The sequence below is a fragment of the Amblyomma mixtum genome, chromosome 6 (genome assembly GCF_055824585.1).
Source record: "Amblyomma mixtum isolate Tamu chromosome 6, ASM5582458v1, whole genome shotgun sequence".
Classification (NCBI taxonomy): domain Eukaryota; kingdom Metazoa; phylum Arthropoda; class Arachnida; order Ixodida; family Ixodidae; genus Amblyomma; species Amblyomma mixtum.
The window spans coordinates 52,497,663-52,515,505 of NC_143017.1; the positions used below are offsets into that span (position 1 = coordinate 52,497,663).

At 46.2% G+C, this 17,843-nt stretch overlaps 1 protein-coding gene across 5 annotated transcripts in view; it reads left to right on the plus strand.

Annotated features, from left to right (window-relative positions):
• The first annotated feature begins 685 nt into the window (after positions 1 to 685).
• enc (R3H domain containing protein encore) overlaps positions 686 to 17,843 on the plus strand; it is a 75,569-nt gene continuing 58,411 nt past the window's right edge. For 4 of the 5 annotated variants that reach the window (XM_089547944.1, XM_089547947.1, XM_089547946.1 and 1 more), the window contains exons 1-5: positions 686 to 949; positions 4,380 to 4,538; positions 7,958 to 8,033; positions 13,124 to 13,377; positions 16,252 to 16,359. In XM_089547944.1, coding sequence (XP_089404070.1) covers positions 8,018 to 8,033; positions 13,124 to 13,377; positions 16,252 to 16,359 — 378 coding nt within the window. In that variant the 5' untranslated portion in view covers positions 686 to 949; positions 4,380 to 4,538; positions 7,958 to 8,017. The remainder of the gene's footprint in view (positions 950 to 4,379; positions 4,539 to 7,957; positions 8,034 to 13,123; positions 13,378 to 16,251; positions 16,360 to 17,843) is intronic. The other variant, XM_089547945.1, reaches the window with a different exon arrangement.

Below are 17,843 nucleotides of genomic sequence, written 5' to 3' on the forward strand. Positions count from 1 at the left end.
AATATTCGCAATATCGTATAGTAATAACTCTAACATTATAATTAAAGTTTAGACGACTATATTAAAGCAATGTTTAGAGCCGCCGCGGTGGCTCAGTGGTTAAGGCGCTCGGCTGCTGACCCGAAAGATGTGGGTTCGATCCTGGCCGCGGCGGTTGAATTTCTTTGAAGGAGAAATTCTAGAGGCCCGTGTACTGTGCGATGTCAGTGCACGTTAAAGAACCCCAGGTGGTCGAAACTGCTATTTGCGGGCGTTGGATGTGCTGGTATCCTTAGCTGAGCCCAAATGGCTCAATAGTGAAAAAAGTGCTGATTAAAAAAAAATTACTCCACACAAAGGCTGCTTTCCTCTTCGCGGGATAACGGGGCACACAAAAATCGCATGGGTTACTCAAAAATGTATCCCCCCTTTTTTTTTTTTTGGCCATGTTTTGCTTCCGTTTATTCCATTTTAGTAATTTCTTATAATCTTTAGGAGGTATATGCCAATCATCTTCTCGTATGCACGTAAATATGAGAAGGAGGAAGTAAACGTTATCAAAGAAGAGGTCTTAGGCGCGGGTTGGGGTGATGTTTCAATTCTGCTTCATAATAAATTCAAATCCGCCCGCTGCAATAATGGCGTCATCACTTTTTTCCGGCTGCATCAGCTGCATGTCGCATTTTTGTGACGTCACTGGTTTTGGCCGTCGGCAATCAGCATGGCCGTAGGTGGGACGTACGGCTCGGCAGGGCCCGTTTAAAACAAATTACGGAGAGACTTGCAATATAAGTTATTAGCGGAGATGCAACCTTACCAAACGAGCAATCGATTTCACAATCCTGGATTTCACTCTTCAGATCGACAACCGCTCTAGGCCGACGAGTCTTCGGGCACCGGTATCATCATTCCTTACTTCGGGGGACGCACAGGATTTCACTGCTGTGATCACAATTTTGCGTCCAGTTTTGTGAGTTCCCTGGCCTCACTTTTCAATTTGTACGCATCTGAGAGGGTTGTGAATGATGCTCTATGCACGTATAACCGGGGAAAATGGCCGGTTATTTTCTATTGCAGAGTTTTCATTCATACTACATCCAATTGATGCCAATGGGGGTAGGCCTAGCGACGCTAGCCTGTCTTGAAGTCGTCGGAACACACCTCGAGTTCTAATTCTAGTGCTGTTACCTCCCTGCCGTGCACTGAAGCAGTCGGAACTTTCCCGTGGTGTCCGTTATGTCCTCGCGTCTGCATCTTTCTGCTGCTGTCTAAGTGCGAGTACTGGGCGTAAATTTGGAAAACGACACATCGGGGTGTGTTGACTGCCGTGCATTCACGGCGTTCCTAATCCGAATAGTTTGGACGCCGCTGTGCCGAGCTGCTGGGTAAAAATTTTGGGCAGTGTAACCTCGTTGCAATGAATCCTAACGTATTCCTGCGCAGGAGTAGGTAGCTAAAATGTTTATAAATGAAGTTGGGTGGCATGGCTGAGCTTAGCGTAGGTAGGCAGCGTAAACACAAGGCCCGTATTTCCACGAGGGGCGCGCATCTTCGTTTTGTGCCTAGCACAACCTCAGCTAAATTAATTATCTCTTTAGTAATGGATGAAGGTGTCTGTGATCGGTTGTAATTTTTGTTCGCGCCGTGTGGCCACGCGAAGGCTGTAGCAGCGAGCGTTGCCATACTTTCCAGTTATCTTTCACAAGGCCCTGGCTTTCGAATTGAATCGCCCGTCTTCGTACTCGCCGGCCGGGAGGTTAGGAATACTGAACGCGTACATTGCGAGAAGTCGAAAAAAAAAAAAGAGGGTCAGCTACAGGATCATAGGAACAGGAGATCAGAAAGTTCAGATGGGTCAAGTCATAACGCACGATTCACCGCGATTTCGAGCTACGAAACTAGTTGTCGCTCACAAAAAACTCTTCGTATTTTAGGCTGCGCTGGGCAGCGTTCTATGAGTCACCATGGTAGATCAGCTTGTCTAGGCCCTCAAGAATACGCGACGTTCACGGCCGTGCGTGCGCATCGTCGCTTTGCAACTGAGGCGGTTCGTTTAGGAAGAGAGGCATCCAGCTCGCAGAGCACTGTACTGCGTGTACTTGGAGCAGATGTATAGTGATGGATTGGCGGAAAAGAGCTTACTGCGACCCTTTGTTATCGCTGCATGAAGCTGTAGAAATGGCCGGTTACTGCATGAAACAGTAACTATGCTTCCAGTAGTCTCGAAGGGAAGCGGGTGAACAGCCTCATTTTATTTTCGTTAAGTTTATTGGATAGATAAGGTGGAGATTACCACAATCTGTGCATGTCGTGGTCTAGTTTATCCTGTTTGCAACAATGCCTGAACATCCCTTCAACTTTAATCATCCTAAATGATGGTAATATGGAGGAACAGGCATGCTGCCTACTTTGGCCGCATTGTGTAAGCAGCAGGGATGCATTCTGCTCTTATTACCATTTTGTTTTAAGCTCACCCGGAATAAATTTATTCAGTGAGTAGGTGTGTAAGTTATTTTCATGTAAGAAGTGAATGTCAAGTCTTCTGTCATGCGATAGTTCTGTGGAGTATGCAGTCAGTCATTTGTTGACCCAGCCAAGCTAAATGTCTTCTGTGTAGGCATTACTTTTTCCTTAATTGGATGTGCTATTGCATCCAGAGCTGCCTAGGCCGCTGGGTTTGGTGCTGAGCTGTGTAGTGAAGCTCCAGTGGCAGCACTTGTGAGGGTTGCCACACCTGGTAGCAGGTAGGTTGCCATGGTGCATTTAAGACTGCTAGTGTTCTCGACCTAAAAGTCATCTTTTCCTGAGTGCTGCATTCATGAGTTAAAACCCTGATAACTTCTCATCACGTCAGCCTGTTTTGAGGATTTGCCCATAGAGAAAGCGGCTTTACACTACACTAATTAACTGTGGTGGAAAATGACTCGCTGTGCACACCTACAAAAAAAGGGGGCCTTTGTTCATGCACAGTGCCATTGGAAGGGGAAGAGCTTGAGAAGAATGTTGCGTCATAGTTTTACTCATTCTTAAGGCTTAACTATCTAATGATAGTTGAATGAGAGCGGCATGCATTATTTGGAGCAGGGTTGGTCCGAGTTGGGAGGCCTCGGATGACTGGTTATGTTCTCACTGTAGATTTGCCTCCGAGGCAAGTATGAGTTGTCATTTATTTGTGACAGTAGCAGGTACTTCCAGTTGCCTGTCATCACGGCGATGTTGGCTTGTAGGCTTTGACCCTTTGGCTGTTTTTGGGATCTGTCGGACACGAACCATGCTTATATATTTCTTAATGCTTGACATACCACTTAAATAGTAGAGTGTAACTGTAAAGAAAATGTATCTCTTGAGAAGCGCCACCTATATTATCTATACTGTACCAGTTTGAATCATTCCTGGCTGGGCTGGGAGTGATGTGCTACCCACTGTGGCCACATTTATGTGCCGTTTATTAGCTTCCTTTTTTTTTCTTACTGCCACTTCTGTGGTACTTGTGATGTTTTATTCGCTGTGGAATGGGTTCACATTTCGCTTCTTTGCCCACATTGTTTGGCTGCCATGTCAAGGGAGGGCTGGGACTGACATGACAGCAAGCACAAGCAGGATATGTGCATTCCAACACAAGCAGATGTTTCTGAATACAGTGACACCGTTACAGGGTAGGGGCAAGAAGAGTTGGACTTTCTGGTCGGGAACGCGTGGCATGTACACTGACTATAACAACTGCATCTGCTGGCTTGCTTATACTGTGTTGACTGGACATGTTCGCTCGCAGTGTGCAGTTAGCATCTGAAGGTTTTCCGTAACATTGTTTCAGTCTTGTTGAATAATGCCAGACATATCTAGAAGGGCACTGTGAAACCATAGTCAATTCATTGCGAGACCACTTATGGAATTCGAGGTATGGCAACTCGCGCTCTTGATGTGTTTAAATTTTTTTCAGAAGAGGTGGTTTTTTTACACAGTAACCACATTTCATGTGTGCAGTGCACCATGCACTTGTCTACAGCGTGTGAGGAGACCACTGTCGATTGTGCTGGCGTCATTAACAAACGACATAATACTTGAAACATTTTACCATGAATGCACTTCTGTATGGAACGTGGTTTACCTGTGTTTCAGAAAGCTATACTGATTCCGAAAGGAATTGGCAGATCACAACGCACCCTAGCATGTGTTATGATCTAGACAGGTGTGTGGATGTCTGTGTGGAATTGTCACAAGTAATTGTTTCTTACAATCCACCTCATACTGGTGTGGTCAGTTCCAACCGGTGAGGGCTTTGCTGTCAGGCTTGAATGGAATGACTGAATGCACTCCTTGTGAGCTGTGACGGAGAGAACAGCAAGCAGGGGACAAGTGTGAAGGTGTTGCCCGTTTGGTGTTGGGGGGCTGCCTTGCAGATCTGAGCTGGGGCCTCTGGAGCCCCATCGTGTGGCCGCATGAGAAGCATGCGTGAGATGCCCGGGCCCCGCCTGAGTGCCGCTGCTGCCCAGGTGAGCCACCAGATGGAGCAGCCGGCCACCAAAGACCTCCCCCGAAGTTGGGCCACTGGGCTTGCGGTAAGGCTCCCGCTAGTGCCGTACATGGGGGCAGCTAGGTGGCTAGCGGGGATGGAGCTGGCTTTAAAGACAACCGGGCTAACTGGCTCGGTGATGCAATTCCGTTTCTCTCAATGGCACTGACCCACGTCTGGTTGAAGGCCAACTCCACCATTTTATCTACCTCATTAGGTTTGGTTTGGTTTATGGGGTTTAACGTCCCAAAGCAACTCGGGCTATGTGAGAGACGCCGTAGTGAAGGGCTCCGGAAATTTCGACCACCTGGGGTTCTTTAACGTGCACTGACATCGCACAGTACATGGGCCTCTAGAATTTCTCCTTCAAAGAAATTCTAGCCGCCGTGGCCGGTATCGAACCCGCGTCTTTTGGGTCAGCAGCCGAGCACCATAACCACTGAGCCGCCGCGGTGGCTCAGTGGTTATGGTGCTCAGCTGCTGACCTAATGAGGTTGTTGCTTTTATTAAATACTTCTACTCGGTATTTTGAAACATAGTTTTTTGTACCAGAACGAGGGAACCCTGATGAATGGGATGCGATGATCAACTTTGTTTTAAATATTCAAAAAAAAAAAAGTCAGAGTTGGCCTTTAAGCAGCACCGCCTAGCAACAAATGGGGACAATTTTGCAATAATTGATTATAGTGCAGCTAAAAGTGCTTATTCCCATCAATTGTGTGATACAATTGAATTTTTTTCATTTTTGTCGTTACCACTAATTAAAAGCTTTCAGATCATTTACCATTTCCCCTGGGTGCATGTTACCTTTCAGATTATATTCACAGATGGTTTTAAGCCTTAATTGCTGTTTAAAAAGTTGTGAGATGGACTGGGAGGCAAAACCGGAAGTTGACGTACTGAGCTGTCGACAGAACGGAATTATACTGTGGTGCATTGTATTATTATCATTATCACCTCCACCACTGCCACCAATGTTAGCCCGGCGTTTCCTGTCATCGAGACGAGACTTAGTTTTCCTGTGTGTGTTGAGGCGTTCCTTAGACAACATGCTATGGCTGAAATTATTGTTCAGATTGTAGGCAACGTCAGCTGATAAATTGTTGAGCTGTAGAGTGCCGTGGCTGAAATTATAATTCAGGTTGATTATTGAGTGCAAGGTTGGCTGGCACCAAACTTACTCAAATGCTCATCTACTGAATGTACTTCCCAGCTAATTTTGCCTTGTGGTCCTTTTATCTAGTTCTGGAGCCTACTGCATAATTTGGTGCCGTGCTACCGAATGGTGCCCCTGAGTTCTTAATGAAGTAGACATTCCCCTGTAAACAGGCTTTCTGTGCTTTCTGTAAGAGCAGCTTTCGGACGGGTTTGGATATTTCGGTGGAACTATAGCAGTTTGAAGAGGAAATTCATAGTGCTGCAAGAAGAGGAGAGGGAAAAAGAAAGCTAGGAGGAAAGAAAGAACGTGAATTTGAGTACCTGTGTGATTTGGGCTTCTGAAGTGCTCTTGAACGTGCTTGAAGGCCTGCAATTGCTGGTCATGTTGGAGGGATGGTTATGGCAAAGGCTGAAGAGAGGGAGCAGCATCAAGCAAGGAACTGTTTTATATCTTGAGATGTTCATAGCTTGGCTGTGTCTTCACTTGTTTGATGAAGGGACCCTGGTTGTGTAAACATTGTCTAGGCGGACTGGTCGATTACACTTCGAGAGCTACCTCTCCATTTCTTCCTGCCTGAAATGTTGACTTTTTAAAGGGGAAGACTGCAGCGAAAAGCCTCAGTTTCGCTCTCGCATTTGCCTCCATTGTGTATTGTGACCAAAACCATGTCAGCCCTGCGACACATTGAAGAGACAGTGAAGACCAATTGAAGCTCGCCTGGATTGATAGGTTATTGCATTCTTATGACATGCACTATTTTTCACCGCAAACCGAGCTTGTATAATGTAGAAAAAGCTAGAAAATGGTATAAAGGTGTTGCCATCACGGGCCGATTTTGTAAGTAAATTGTGGTGCGTCAACAGGTTTTTGGCTGGGATCGCAGAGGCTAGGCTACACCTCCATTCACTTCAAAATGATTACCACACGGTCTTTTTCTTTGTATATGTCCCGAGTTTGATTTGATTGGGAAGAAAATATTTAAATGCAGATTTCTCTAAAATTGGTTTTTGAGGAAAGGAAATGGCGCAGTATCTGTCTCACTTATATCAGCGGACACCTGAACCACGCCACCGTAAGGGATTTATTTGCCTTTTGCTGCCAGACAAGCACAAACAGAGCAAGAAAAAACCATAGAATTTTTGTTCTTACTAAGAACAAAAAATTAAATAAACTTGAGCTCGGTATCCCTTTAACCTCTCTCTTTGGAACACAGTCAACTGAGTAGTGCAAAAATGAGAATTTCCTACCATTTTTCACAAGGTTTTAAATACTTTTTTCCTGTCACATTGAGGCTACTGACCGTGACCGTCAAAACACTCATTGGTGGCGCTTTACTATTTATCAGCTATTTTAGTCTATATGTTTCTCGAAGCTTCTGCCGCAGTGGTTGGTGCATATGATGGTGCCTACAAATAAAACTTTCATGGGAGCCATGCTAGCACTGACATCAGTCATAACTGCAAAGAGCTGATCTCACCTTGAGGCGTTGCGTCACGAGAAAATTTACGCACACATGATTGGAGTGTAACTGAAAATCAGGATTGTAACTTGACGGCGTCTTATTGTAGTAGTTCTTGGTCTTGAAAGAGAAATGGTGCTTACTGTGTCGCACTTATCTACCTGCAATGATACTTGATCTTCGTGTGATCAAGGGCAAGGGTTATTGATTGGTGGGGTAAAGCATTGCTTTTAAGGCAGTCCCAGTGACTGCTAATAGAGGATCGAATTTTTAGCCCCAAAATAGAAGTACAGCTGAATGGCTCAGTTTCACACTGTCGTGTAGATGCAACTTCTGACCACAGGAGTGCCAGAGTTTGTCCAGCTGCAGAGAGGAATACCTTGCTGACCCCGAAAGGAAAGAATTGCACAGTGGCTGGTCTTTGCTGTTACGAAACAGTGGGGCTCCACCTTAAATGGCACCACCGAGAATGCGTGACTGCAGCCTGCGGCAACAGGCGGAGCTGTCCTCCTTGTGACATTGTAACTCTGTGAGGGACTTGAATGCGTCACTACTGAAAACGGTGCTGGGGTTGTCTGGGGCAGCATCCTGTACTGGGGACGGTTTTTACTTCAAGCCTCGTCGCACTGCAACAATGGGGAACAGCGTACTGTCGGAGACTAGAAGGACGGGCTGAAAGTTACACGAGCAGTGCCAGGGTTTTGACACCGGAGCCTTGTGCGCTTAGACTGGTCTGTTCCTTTTTGTTCGTGTCCATGGCACTCTGGGAGGAGGGCAGTTATGAACACAATTCACTAATGGTGGAGTGCGGTTTTCAAAGAGTGAATTTCCGTCTCTCTCCGTTCAGGAGCTGCCTGCTGTGGCTGCTCTTCACTGAGGCAGCCTGGATTCTTACAGCAGGGAATCTATGGCCAAGTCTGAAAGTGAGTGCCACCTTCGCTCTTTCGAATTTTATGAAAGTTGCCAGATATGTACTGTCGCGATCAAAATATTATGGGATGCATGTTCTCGGACAAAATTTCATTGCAGCTCCACCTCGTGACCCATTCGCATGGTATTGCTGCCAGTAGATAGAGCGTGCTTGTGCCTTCATACTACGACGCATTTCAGGAGACTGGATTGCATGAATATGAAGAAATAATATCTTGTCCGCACACTCGCGTGCCGCAAACTTTTGATCGCAATAGTACAGTGCAATCGCATTGACTTGGAACTGGTCTAATCTGAACTTCTAGTTTATCCGAACTGATGCCTCGCTCCTATCAACATCAGGTGTATTACAAACTGCATAATCTGAATGAGGTCTTGGTCCTCTTTGGGAGTTCAGTATTAGCGCGAGTCAGCTTTATATGAAGTATGAATTGCAGCTCCTTAGGGGACTACTTACTGCGAGAGTTCTTCGAAAGCACTCTGTGTCATTGGAGTCATCGGCAATAAAGAAGTGCCCCTCAGCACCACCAAGGCTTTCTCTCTCTCCTTGTGATTTCTGCTGCTATTGGAGAAAATGTGATGCTGTCCGACTCTTGCTGGCTTAGGTCTGCAACTCATGAGCCGCACTCAGCTTACTTTCTTCGCCACTTTGCTGCCATTGGCGTCTACCGTTGTAGTGCTGATGAATGCATCTATCTCTGCAATGGTCTCATAGCAGTGAATGTGATGACATAGCAGGCAGGAAAAAAGGGTTGGGATGTGCAACGGTAGAGAAAATGGCAAGAATTTTTTCGAGAGTGAAGTTGCAAATCTTCTGCTGTATGTAGAGCATCTTAGTTTCATCGGCACATAATTTAATGGTTGGAAGGAATTGATAACAATGTTTGTTTAGAAAGTGTTTTGGGGCCCCTTTAACGAGGTGAGAGTTCTGTTCTGTTTTGAATCTGGGGTCCATGCTGTGATACGGTTGTCAGTTGGCTTTTAAAATGTCTCACTGCTGTCTGCCCACTTCTCTATTTTTGGGAAACGATGGTGTCACTAAGTGTCAGCGAGTCCACTGTTACTGATAATTCCGTTTGTGGGGACTTTTGCATTTTAGCAATTGATCATTTTAGTCCTGAATGCGTAAGCTTGTTTTAGCCTTACCGTAACAGCATGGCTGTTCCTGGGAGTGATTTCAGATCCTTTTTAATTGTATACATGTGAAAAAGATGGTGCTGTCTGTTTCATCTTTTCAAGCACCATCTTGTTTTCTACAGTTCGCCCATAGTGTAAACAAGAATAGAATGAGTGCATCTGTGTTGTACTAGAACTTAAGTTTGCCTTATCAAGGCACAGTGTGGACTGAGGGGTGTGGGGAGTTGCTGTAGTGCCATCTGTTGAAAGCAGACTTCCGGGCTGGGATTTGAGGCAGCACGACTCAGGGCACATACAGGAGCAGCAAGTGAACAGCACTGTGTGAACGTACACGACTCCATAATTGAAGACATAATTTGCAGCGATTGAGTTTATTACTCTGTGGCTTTCAGCGAGGCCGTTATGTGATGCCCCTTGTTCACCATAGAACTTCGCATCTGATTTTCTCAAACAATGTGTTGTTATAAGTCCGTGAAACGATGAGACAGGTTTCAATAATGAAGCGAGCATTGCTACAAACTATTCTCCTGCATGCCTGCCCTTTGCATGTTAATGTGGGGGAATGCGTGTAGGGATAGCAGGTCTCGTATGGTTTTGTCAAGCCACTATCTCAAACCCTCCGAGTCTGGCACTTGTTGCTAGCCACGAATTATGAATGAGTAGGTGTGATATTTACGAAATCCATGGTTCATGGCAGATCGCTGCGCTCAACCAAATTCATTGCCTTGTATCGATCTGCAAGCCACCGCGCTATTTCAGCGCAACCCCATAGATCGATGGCTCTTATGTGTAAACACGGAAAACCAATGCTGTAGCTTTGGGCTGCACTTGACCTTGTTGCGTGGCCGAGTTACTACAATCGGTACAGGCCATCAACCATTGTGGGTTCGAGCTTCGCGTGATCGAGAGGTCCCAACCAGCTGCCATCACACATATACAGTGGGGCACATAGTTAATTATTAAGGACAAAACATTCAATAAGCATTTCACCTATGTACAGAAATGAAATGGAGAAGTGCAGTTTGCTGTGTTTTCATTCTGTGAATATGCATTCTTGGTGAAAAATTCAAATGTGAAAAAATAATTTTAGAGCGCAGCTCTTGAGACCCTTTCATGGGTCAAGCGTCATTCCTTGGCGTTGGCATAACCGGGCGCCGAACATGACACAAACACATGCGTGCCGCATGGCCACGTAGAGTGCTGCCGCTTGCTCAGAGATCATGCCAGAGTGGTACAGGCCTTAGTGCGCCATAGTGCAATATGCTGCTGTGCAACATGCCCATGATCCGTCAATTAACAAGGCAGTCGCGCCGCGTTCTACTCCATTTGTGGCAGTTACTGCGAAATGTGCCGCACGAGACAGGTTGTCCGCGCCAGCCACTCCATTTGTAGCATCCTTTTCCTAATATAAACTGTTTACTAGGGGTGTGCGAATATTCGAAGTTTTTGAATATAATTCGAATATGATATTTTTAGTATTCGTATTCGATTCGAAACTCATATATTCGTGTTGATTCGAATATTCGACCCGACGCGATTATTCGTATCTAGCCGAATATCCTATTACGAGCACCGGCGTTCACTTCGGTGCGCAAGTCCTATCGACAGAGACATAACAACATCGTGGCGCCCAGAGCAATGCGTAACGTTGGGCCATGCAGTAGCTAACTGTGCTGGTGAGCTTCTTTGTGGCTATACCTGCGAAGCTGGTATAGTCAAAGCTGTGCACGAAATACCCCGCAATACGTGCCAGTGCAGTGCCACGTCGGAGGGCATTTTCTATGGCTGGAGAAGTCGTTTCAGCTAGAAGGGAACTACTTCTGCCTGACCATGCCGAGCAGCCCATTTTCCTTCACGACAACCTTTTATGTTCATCCCAGCAACGCGCTTTTGTGCTGATGGCAAGCTAGCCTTAATCAATGCTGTGTACTAGCCATCTTCTCTGATATTTCCACTCTTCTAAGAATAATGTTCGAGACTTCGATACTTTTTGTGCAGCCACGCACACCTTTTGTGTTCATTTCATCACTGATAGTTGAACGGTTATGTTCTTGGGTGCTCAAATAATGTTTTGTAGTGGTTCAGTGCATCTGTCCTTGATTATTCGATATTCGATTCGATATTCGGAACCAAGTATTCGTATTCAAAAAATTTGGTATTCGCACACCCCTACTGTTTACCTATATAATCATTATAGAAAATAGACTCTGCAGTTCTTTCTGAACAGTGAGCGACACAACCGGTGGAAGCGCTTTGTAGCAATCAAGAGTTGTGTGCTGCCGAAGTAGAAGCTCATCGCCACCTCCAAGAGGACCCTGGAGTGGTGCCAAAGCAGAGGCTATGCTCCGCCTTCGAAAGGACCTTGCCATTCACGCCGCCATAGCAGAAGCCCATTTTTCATGCCTTAGTATATTGCAGAATCAAAGCACCTAAAAAGCTGTCCCCAAATTTCGCATTAGGGGGTATCCTAATCATCGGTGAATTTTTGTGATTGGTTGCAGATTTTTATATTGGCAGAATTATAGTTATGCTGCCAGTTAATGATTTCTGGGATTGCTTGTTTTTGTCTCCATTGAGGTGTTGGAACAGCTGTGAAAGAGAGCAGCATTGGCATGTGTACATGGCTGCATTGTTGTGCTTTATGGGGGCACATTGGATACACTATAGTCGGATACAAGTCGAGAATCCAGCGGCGAATGCCCGAAGGAGGCCTTCTAGCTAATGGGATTTACTGATTGTCGTGACGTGGTTAATCTCATTTCACGAGGCACCTGCTAGTCTCCTGCGATTTCACCCTAGAGAATTAACTGCTACGTCACAATGACCGTTTGACACTAATGGCTGGAGAGCTTCCTTTGAGAGGGATATTTGCAGTTGCCTTCGCGAGTTGTATCTGACTACAGATTACGTTTTCATTTTCCCACAGGCGTTTGCATGTCAGGTTGCCTGGACTTTGGGGGTTCCTTATTGACCGAGCCCAGCGACACCTGCAGTTTAGTAGCGAGTTTCAATAGTGTAACGTAGTTGATGTGAAGGGAGCATATCGGCTACAGTGTTTTGCCACCCCCTATAACTCTGCCTTCAGCCACTTGACAGTTGTCATGTTAAAGTGTTGCTGTATCGGTGTCTTCTTGCAAGCTTTTGCCTTGTTTTTTTTTCTTTTCATTGGCAGAAGTTTTGTCAGTTGCTGCTCAGAACGTGCCACAGAAATTGCGTTCATTGTATTCATGATGTAGTTAGCGCCAAAAACGACAACCAAGGTGGGAGAAAGACACAATGCGAGCACTTCATTTTAGTACTTCATTCATTGTAGTATACTTCAGTGTTGCCCTTCAGTATGGTGGTTCTGAAGTCTACAGCAGTGACCTCTTCTGGTTACTGGCAGTAGTAACATATGCACTCAGGGCTTTTGAGCTGTGCTTTATTCAGGGGTTGCGCCACATACGAAGTTCCTAGTCTGTGGAGGGGAGGAAGACCCCTCCCTTACCCCTCTAGACTTTTTGAGCTTCAGAGATGCTTCAAGTGCCCGACTAGACTGCCCAAATGCTGTCCCTGTGGCCTGGTGACTTTTGACAAAGGCTGTACCTATTGTAATGCCTAAATACTAAATGTATGGGAGTGTCCTTGGGGAAACCTAAAATTGCCTAGGGTGGTTAGTTTGGGAATTGTTGGTGCAGTGGGGACTTGGCACTGGATGTTACTGGGAGGCTGGAGTCTTGTTCAGCATGGCTTGTACCCTAAGCGCTCCATTGGTAGGGACAGTCTAATCAAACCTAGTGACCTAGTGAGCTTGTGCATAACCAATTGGCCCACAAGTATACGTTCTCATCACCCTGTGTATTGTTCGAGCCCTTTGGCCACCCTGACAAAGAAAGGGTGTGACCGTGCTATTTCGCGAGGTTGACTCTCGTTCTCTTGGCCTGCGGCGCTGTTCTGCCTGCTGCAGTTCCAAGCATAGTGGTCCAAACTGGGGGGTGCCCCATGGAAGGGGGGCGTGGGACCAATGGGTCGTCCCCGCCCCCAGCTCCTCCCCCCTGCGGCCCACCCCCCCGGGGAGGCGTCCAGCCCCCCGTGCGGCTCTCCAAGCAGAGCGAAGTGGAAGTGGCCGACGAGCAGGCGCCTGTCACCATCCGCCTGGAAGTGGGCACCACCGAAGAGGAGGCCCAGCCAGGGGACGCACCCAGCCGAGCCTCGGCGCAGGTGAGTCGCTGCCGCCGGCTTGCTGGAGTGCTGATCTTCGGTGGTGGTGCTGTTGCAGTGGGTCTTTGAGGGGTGCCTAGCTCTGCTTACCAAGGGCAGAGGTTGCTTAGCTTGCTTTCAAGCTTAACTGTGACAACTATAAACCACCCTTTATACTTGAGGGTTTGCGACTTGTGTCTGTCTGTTACTGGATGGCGCACTTTGTTTAACGCTATTACAGCAACAGAGCTGGTTGGATCAGCTTGGGCACCTTGTTCAGCGTTGCTACAGCGACAGTGCTCGTCGGATCAGCTTGCAAGCCTCGTTACATAGTTGCAAGGCGCATTCCAGAGAAGTGCGCTACTGTAACTGTCAGCACATGCTTATGTGAGGGATGGGAAAGAGGCTGTTTCTGGAATGCTGAAAGAATTTAAAATTTTTTATCGCTTTCTTCCTTTTTTTTTTGTGCATTTGGCCGTTCACGGTGTGAGGAGTCTAGCGGAAATCCCGTGCCCGGGTTAAGCAGCTACGGCATAAATTTTTTATTATTTACGGCATGAAAGGCTGTTTTAATGGTTCAGTTGTTTGCAAACATCACTCAGTTATGGGATCATAGACATGGTTCCTCAGCAGAAATAATCAATACGAATGCGTGTGAAGGGGTAGTTCCAGCTGCTTATCGCGATATTTACAGGGCATGGATTGTAGCCCCCATGCCCCATCAGTTATGGTGCACTACTGGACAGAATTGCCTATCTCGTGTCTTGAGCTTGGCTTCGGCCACACAGATGGGAGGAACAATGCGTTGCACCTTTGGGGCTTGCACACTCATTCTGTGGCTTGCTGCACTTAGCAGCCTGGTTTTGCTAGTCTTTTATTCCTGTCCTTTCTCTCTCACTTTCTTTTCTCCCTGCGTCCTTGCTAGTGCCCATGCTTTCTTTGCTCTTGAATGGGGGTGATTGAACAAAAGTTGAACCAGAATCCTAGCAGGGACCCATAAATAGAGCTTTTGTATATATTACATGTTTAGCTTTGGTAAGTGTTGCCGCTCCCTGAGCAATCTGTTTATCACACCTAGATTCAGTGGAGTAGTCAGAGCTAGGCTGCCTTGTAAGTGTGCTGTAACGCCTGTTCTTGTGCATATGGGGTACTAGAGTGAACTTCTTGGGCTCTTTAAAGTGGGCAGAAAGGCTTAGCTTGCCGAATAGACTTTAGTTTCTATTCCCCTGATAATATGCTGGAGGGACTTGAGTTCTGTGATTCAGCAGGCAAGGTTAAAGGGACTCTGAATTGAGTCTGTATCAGTAGGTTGCTACTGTTCAAGAATGTCAAGTATGCAGATTTGACCAAGAAGAGAGCTAATACAGAATAGAAAGTGCAAATGTCGAAGTGCCCATTGGGGACTCTGCTTGTTTCCTTTTCTGCACCATGGGCAGGGCAATTTTGGGATGGGAAAGTTCGTGTGCTACGTGGAGCAATGGAGAAAATGAAAATATTAATGAAATAATATATTTTTTTATTTTATTTATTTAAACATACTGTCAGTCCCCAGAGGGATTGTAACAGGGGTGGGTACAGAAAAACAATTTTACAGTATTATTAACAAAGAATTATACCAGAGAGAGCGGCACAATCGACTGGTTACATTAATACAGGACATGTCAAAGGATATGTACAAGGAATTCAAGAGGCAACTCAGAAAACTTACTGTGTTTCAAAATACATAAATAACAATGGTAAGTACACAATTTGTAAAATTAGGATCATAAAATACATGCAAGTAATGCAGCACCAAACAATGAAAGCAAAATGATCAATGTAATAATAACACAGATATCATACAATAGTTTTACTCTGCGTTTGGCCACAATAGCGCTTCTTCTACAAGCTGGGTAAACTTTTCAGGCAAGCTTTGTTGTGCAATTATTGGATCAAGTTTGTTCCACTCGCGCACTGCGAGAGGAAAAAATATATATGAATATGAATGAAAATATGGTGTCAGGATGTACTGGCTTGCCCTCGATGTGTAATTTTTTTTTCTTCTTCCTGAAAAGTGGTGCCTCACACTGCCCCTATCTAATAGTATCTGGGTTTTGACAAGCACCACAGTCCTGTCAGTGTTATTCACTTTCTTGTACAGCTGGCAGACCATGCATCTATGACTGTTGAGCAAGAAGCCGGTGATTGAATGATACTTCTGTGAAAGACGTGTGATGAATGAGTTGGTAATTTCGAAAAAATGTCTAAGAATCTAGCTCACCAGTGGTATTACTGCGTGCCTCAGGTAGCATCCCATGCAGTCCTCAAAGTTACTCTTCAAGACCCCTCTGACTCTGCCCAGAAACAGCTCGGAGCAGAGTGGGCGTATTTGTGGGTGTGTGTAGTGTTTAGTTCCTGTAGCAGCTTTTGTCGGCGTAGATAGATAGCAGAGGCTGCGGGGTTGCCTGAATGTGGCGTCTTGCTCTTCGGAGGCCTTTCACTTTGCCTACCCCTGCTGCACTGTGTGTGCCCACACCCGCACTGTGACAGCAGATGCGGGCTTGTTCTATTATGCCTGTAAGCACTTAGCTCTTCAGTTCAATTTCTCGACTCCGCTCGGTTCGCTCTTTAGAACACGCTCTTGGAGGAGAGAATCAATATTGCGAAATGAGATAAGGTGTAGGAACAAAGACTACATCAGTATAGGCAGTGTACATGAAAAAAAAAAAAAAAAAAGGAATTGAGAGATGCACCAAGCTTCACACATCCAAGGGTGTGGAGCTGGCTTTTCAAAAGCGGACAGTTGGGCCACTCAGCAGGTGTGGGCAAAGTGTGCCTCTGGTGCCTCTCTCTGTGTCTGTGTTTGTCCTTCTCTCACTGGCTCCTCCCCCTCCTCCTGTCTGGGACGGTGTGCAGCGGCTAAAGGTGCTAGTGCGCAGCCACGCGCTTCGAGATGACGCTTCGCCACCTCTGGATCTCTCGCCCGAGGCGGCCACGGCCTCGCCACAGATGCTGTCGGTGCAGGTGGGGAACGCCCGTTGATCTTAGCCACCTTTAGGGGCCGCTCTGCCCGGAAAAGCCCTGTCCGTTTGTGTCGAGATGGCGGGGAATAGTACCCCTCTTATACGGGCAGTTTTGACTGCTATTCGAGTGAACAGCAGTTCAGCTCCCCAGCGCTGTCGAACTGAATGGCCGTTGACTATGTTAGCGTGGCACTTTCCGTGGAAACCATTGCAACCTCTCGCCCATGGGATCAAGGCACATGGGTTTCATTAATTAATAAAAATGTACTTGCATTTTTTTTTCATTTATTTTTAAAAATTTTTATTTTAAAAAGTTTTATTTCACAAAATTTAAATTTTAAGCGTTTGTGATAGGTGAGCACTGTAGAGGCCCAAGGCAGCTATTTACAGGCGTGTTTGGCTGTAGCACTTGGTTCCGGTTCATCTTGTGCTGTTCTGGGTGTTCATTGCTTGTACACATGTTCAGTGAAAGTTTAGGAACCACCCTAGAGAGGGCAGCGATGTTTCATGTGGTTTGCATGCATGTTGCTGCTGGAAACGTTTGCAAGCTGGTTGAGGCAGCGCAGTCATCAGTGCTGACTGTAGCTCAGCAGTTAGTGCTGTAGAACATCATTCAGCTGTGATGGTGGTCCTCCGCTGTGCGCTGGACGGCAAATTAAACTGCCCTTATAACACGTGCATTAGTGGCCTACTGGCTCGTAATAATAAGTCAGCACTGTGTTCATGAACAAGAACAGGTATAAGAGAGCCTTTCCGCATTTTGTTTAGTTCGGAGCTTCCCAGTATCAGGTTAGAAATCGTGGTCTGGGTGTGTCCTTAGTAGGTGTTCCACCTTCATCATCATCAAAAAATTTTATTATATTCATAAAAACTATATATTTTCTTTTTTTCGTCTACAACAAGTGGCTGAGCCATGCGCACCGGCTTGCTGAAGGAGCCACACAGTAATCTGAGTCCCATTTGTGTCGACTTAGTACAGTGGAAGAACTACCGTATTTACCTGACGCTAACTCGCAGCAGTGTGTCATGTTCGGGAAAAATGGGAAATGCAGAATTTGTGCGGAAGCCCTAAGCAACGTTCGTGTCTGCTTCCATTTTATTCCTTGGCGCTCTCTTGACGGTCCTTCACTGTCATTGTGGCAAGCACACCTCGAGACAAGAGGCGCGTAACAATGCATTTGCAAGGCCACCAGTTGGAGGCAAATGGAGATCAGTGGCAGTAGCGCCGTGCGCCTTCCACATGCCTGTGCGGCCTGGCTGACTAGTCTGGTAAGCGGCAAACTGTACTGCGAAGGGCATAGAATTTCTTACTATTACCTAGAGGGAAAGCTGGCGGCGCTGCACTTCAGCCACCATGGACGCTCAAAGCATCATGGAGCGGTGAGCTACTTGTTGCGGCACAGTCGTAGTTTTTCGGGAACACGGAGTGGCACTACTAAGATGTTGCATTCCGAAAACGCTGTTCGTGTGTGCGCAGACGACTTT